At 57.5% G+C, this 4,249-nt stretch overlaps 1 protein-coding gene and 1 long non-coding RNA gene across 6 annotated transcripts in view; one reads left to right on the forward strand and one right to left on the reverse strand.

Moving 5' to 3' along the window:
- The window catches only part of FBXL19 (F-box and leucine-rich repeat protein 19), a 22,436-nt gene extending 18,791 nt beyond the window's left edge, over positions 1-3,645 (forward strand). For 2 of the 5 annotated variants that reach the window (XM_005882052.2, XM_005882055.2), the window contains exons 10-11: positions 1,641-1,859; positions 1,968-3,645. In XM_005882052.2, the coding sequence (XP_005882114.1) occupies positions 1,641-1,859; positions 1,968-2,146 (398 nt within the window). In that variant the 3' untranslated portion in view covers positions 2,147-3,645. The remainder of the gene's footprint in view (positions 1-1,640; positions 1,860-1,967) is intronic. The other 3 variants (XM_005882057.2, XM_014529802.1, XM_014529804.1) reach the window with 2 other exon arrangements.
- The window catches only part of LOC106724035, a 14,583-nt gene extending 10,340 nt beyond the window's left edge, over positions 1-4,243 (reverse strand). Inside the window, exon 1 of the long non-coding RNA XR_001359784.1 lies at positions 3,718-4,243. This is a non-coding gene — a long non-coding RNA (uncharacterized LOC106724035). The remainder of the gene's footprint in view (positions 1-3,717) is intronic.
- Positions 4,244-4,249: the final 6 nt, after the last annotated feature.

A 4,249-nucleotide genomic window follows, 5' to 3' on the forward strand; every position in this document is an offset into this window, starting at 1 on the left:
GAGGGGGGTGGGGGGGGGCATGCAGCCGATCAGTGATTCTCTCTCATTGATGTTTCTATCTCTCCCTCTCACTTCCTCTCAAATCAACAAGAAAAAAATATGTATTTTTTAAATGTCCTTTTGGTAGGCTTAGTCACTTAGAAAATTTTTAGCATATGCAGATTCCATAAAACACTCGCGTAGGCTAGGTTCATGAGTTTGTGGCATCTGATCTCGTTTATCTAAGGGCTAGGCTGGTGCCCGGGAGGTATATAGCATGGTGGTAGGTGTTTGGACTTGGAGCCACCAGGCCTGCTGTCCTAGCTTTGTTACTTCATAGTCATGTGACTTTGGACAGATTGCTTAATGGTTTGAGCCTCCATTTTCTCATCAGTAAACAGGAATGATTATCAGAGAGCTTATCTCCCAAGGCTGTGCTTCTTAAAGCATGGTCTCCAAACCAGCAGCTTCAACATCACTTGCTAGAAAAATAAACTCTGAGGCCCCAGCTTAGAGCACCTAAACTCTGGGGGCAGGGCCAGCAATTCATTTTAACTAGCCTTCCAAGGGACATCGTTTGAGAGCCACTGGCCTAGGGGCAGGCAGCCATTTAGCCTGTGTCTGGCGCACAGTGAATGCTCAATTAGTGGCTGCTGGTGCACCATAGGCGTTTAGTTTTTTAAAAAACAGAGAAACTGTAATGCCAGGAATATGCTAAATTCAATAAAAGGGAAGCAGACCATGCGCTTTGGGTGCAGAGTTGAGCAGTGTAAGCTCATGTACCCCGGAGATAAAGGAAAAGGCTGAGTTCAGACCTGAAAGCCAGTGACACTGGCCAGCAGCGGACTGAGCACAGGTGGCCACAGGAGAGTCTCAGGGCAGGGTCACCTGTGGAATTGGGTCCAAGTGTTTGGGGGTGAGGGAGAGGAGTGAAGAGCTGAGAAAGTGATAAGACCTTGTAGGAGCTGCAGTGTTCCACCGAGGAGATTGAACTTGTTTGAGGTGCTCTCAGAGTTTTTAGCACAGAAGGGATGTTGGCCCACCTGTATTTGAGAATGGCTCTCTTTGGATTCCGGAAAGAAGAGGCGAGACTAGAGTGAGTGAGGAGGCTGGGGCAGGAGTTGAGGCAAGAGTTGACTCAGAGTGGTGACAGGGGGAATGGAGAGAAAGGGATCCAGTTGGTGACTTTACTAATCATGGAAGGAGAGGAAAGTGGGAGAGCAGCCTACACTGGCAGTCCTGGTAGGGATGTCATTTGTTAGATGAGTGACTATATATTGAGCACCTATGTCCCAATTGTTGGGGTTAAAGCAAGAACAAGACAAACAAAAATTCTTGCCTCATGGAACCGACACGAGTGGAAGGAGAGGGGGAAAAAATATATGCCAGATGGTGGGAAAGCAGGGAAAAATAATATTGTGGAATATTACAGTTTCAAGTGGAGTCATCATGGCAGGCCTCACTGAGGAGGCAGTGTGAGCAATGAACAGATGAGATGAGGACAAGAGCAAGCTACGCAGATAGCACCAGCCAAGGCTCACACAGTGGCAGCAGATTTAGGGGGTGGTGAGGAATATGGGTATGTAAACATAGCTGGTCTGGGGGCCTAGGTGCAGGAATGGAAGCAGAGGGGTGTGCTGACCTTTGATCTGCCTGCCCAGGGCAAACGGAGAGCCGTGGGCGGCTGCAGGGGGTAGCAGAGCTGCGCTTGGCAGGCCTAGAGCTGACAGATGCCTCCCTGCGACTCCTGCTGCGCCACGCGCCCCAGCTGAGCGCCCTGGACCTCAGCCACTGCGCCCATGTCGGGGACCCCAGTGTTCATCTCCTCACGGCCCCCACCTCCCCACTTCGAGAGACCCTGGTACACCTCAATCTTGCTGGTAAGCATGGTCCCCTGTCTGTCCTTCCTGCTAGCCTGTTGATTCCCATGACCAGTGCCCACACCCTACTCACTCTCCTGGTGTTGGCTACCATTACCCTATCCCCAGGTTGCCACCGCCTCACTGACCATTGCCTTCCGCTGTTCCGCCGCTGCCCTCGCCTACGCCGCCTAGACCTGCGCTCCTGCCGCCAGCTCTCACCTGAAGCTTGTGCCCGGCTGGCAGCTGCCGGGCCTCCTGGCCCCTTCCGCTGCCCAGAGGAGAAGTTGCTTCTCAAGGACAGCTAGTTGGGTGCCTCCCCCTGCCCCCAACTCTTCAGGAGCCTGGACCTCCGGCCTTCATTTCACTCCTGCCAGGAGGCCAGGTTACCCACCTCATGACTTGGGATTCCTGAGTTTTCCGACTTGGGATTCCTGCCCAGGGACTTGAGCCAGCCTCCCCACTCTGCCCCCTGCACTGATATTTCTGGGGGTCTCTTTCCCATCCCCTCCCCCTTCCACCTGCTTCATTGTCCATCCCCTGGGGGGAGTGGGTCAGAGGTACTGGGGTTGCTGAGCCAAAGGGATGGTGGGCGGGGGGTAAGGTGCAAGTTTGAGGGAGGGAGAATGGGGGAAACACATCTGCATACAGGATACTGGGAGCCAGGGGCTGGGGGAGGTGGAGGATGGGCTGGGGGAGGGGGGCAGAAAGCAGACCAGCAAGGGTGCAGGGAACAGACCAGATACTTGGAGTTGGGGGGTGGAGGAGCAAAAAGGGAAACCAGAGGAGCAATTGGGAGTCCAGGTGTCAGAGGTGGGGATACTCGGGGAACCAGGGAAAGCCAGGGCTAAGGAAGGGGTGAGGGGCGAGAGCAGGTGTGGGGGCAGTAGCACTCCCTCGGGGGGTTACTCCTCCTCTTACTCCCCAGTTTCAGTTCCTTCCCCCAACCCTGACTCCTTGAAAGTCACTGACAATGGCAGCTATTGCGAGGAGTGGGGGCCAGCTGGCCTATCTGCTGTTCAGCGTGGCCCAGGGGAGTGGTGAGGGGTACCCCAGCCCCCTACCTGCCTCCCCGTTCAATACTTGAACATTCATCTGTACTGAAGTGTTACTTGAACCTGGGGAATCTCGGACTCGGGGGAGCTGGAGTGTGAGGGCCGGACCGCTTGGACTGAGACTGGACCGGTGGGCGCTGCGCCACCACCAGGCTCTTTCTTGCTTTACTGTATTGAGCAGTTCCACCCCTCCTGACCTGAGGTGGAGTGGGGTGCCATCCCAGCGATGGGGAAGATGAGACTCCTTCAGTTTGGCTCTTCCCACTCATCGTCATGGAAACTTGTATCCCATTTGCCCAGGGAACTGCCACTCCTGGTTGCCATGGAAATAGCAGCCAATGGACACGTCCCAAAGCCAGGGCTAAGGCTGGTAATGGCCCCTCTTGGTTGCCGTGGGAACTTAGTAACAGTCTTGGCCCACCCCTGCCCCTTCCTCCAGTGTGGGGGCGGGGTTAGGGGAGCCGGGGCCCGCCCCTCAGCCCAGGCCTCGGGGTAGCTGGGTTGTACCATGTAGGGGAGGGGGGAATTTATCCACATACCTCAGGTAACAGGGAGGTGCGCGGGTGGGGGGAGGGACTGGGCGGATCAGAGGTCGACGGGAGGGGGTCCTGGGGGTCGCGCAGGCTTGGGGTGGGGGCCGCTGGGGGAAGGGGGAAGAGGCAGCCTGGCGGGGGGCACGTGGGGGACCCAGCCGGGGCTGGGCCCCGGGTCTGTACTATATGGTTTGCTATAAAACTCAAAATCTTCCAGCTGGGGTGACTGAGTTCCTGTGTCTGTGCGGCGTCGGGAGAGGGGGGTAGGGCAGGGAGGACCTGAGTGCTTACCCTTGGGGGCTCTCGGAGGCAGGGCTGTTGGGGTGCACTGGGAGCCTTGGACACCCCTGGCTCCCGGAACTGAGTTCACACGGCCCCCTCCAGCAGATGGGCTCACCTCTCCCGAGTGTACAGTTTAGGTGGAGGACCGGAGCTCTGGGTACGTCCGGATGCACTAGGAGTGGTCCAGGGGCCGGGAACTCCCAGGCGCAGGCGGGGTTGGTAACCTCAGTGGAGCTAGGGCGCCTGCATGACATTCTAGCTGGACTCGTGTCACAGGGGTCCCTGGAGATCTCTGCGGACGCCCCCGGGCTCCACCCCATCATGTGGCCGCCCCGGCTCCGCCTCTGCCCCAGTTCCTGTTTCGGCCTCTGCTGTCCCGCTTCGGCCCCCAGGGCTCCCGGCAGACGCCTACTCTTTCTGCTCAGTCCCGCCTGCCTCTTCCTGGGCACCTGCCGCCCACATCTCGGCTCGCCCCGCGGGGGGATGGGGTCTCTTCCCGGCCTGGACCGACCCTCCTGGACGCCCCGAGGCTACTCGACCC

This window comes from Myotis brandtii, unplaced genomic scaffold, assembly GCF_000412655.1.
Source record: "Myotis brandtii unplaced genomic scaffold, ASM41265v1 scaffold698, whole genome shotgun sequence".
Lineage (NCBI taxonomy): Eukaryota > Metazoa > Chordata > Mammalia > Chiroptera > Vespertilionidae > Myotis > Myotis brandtii.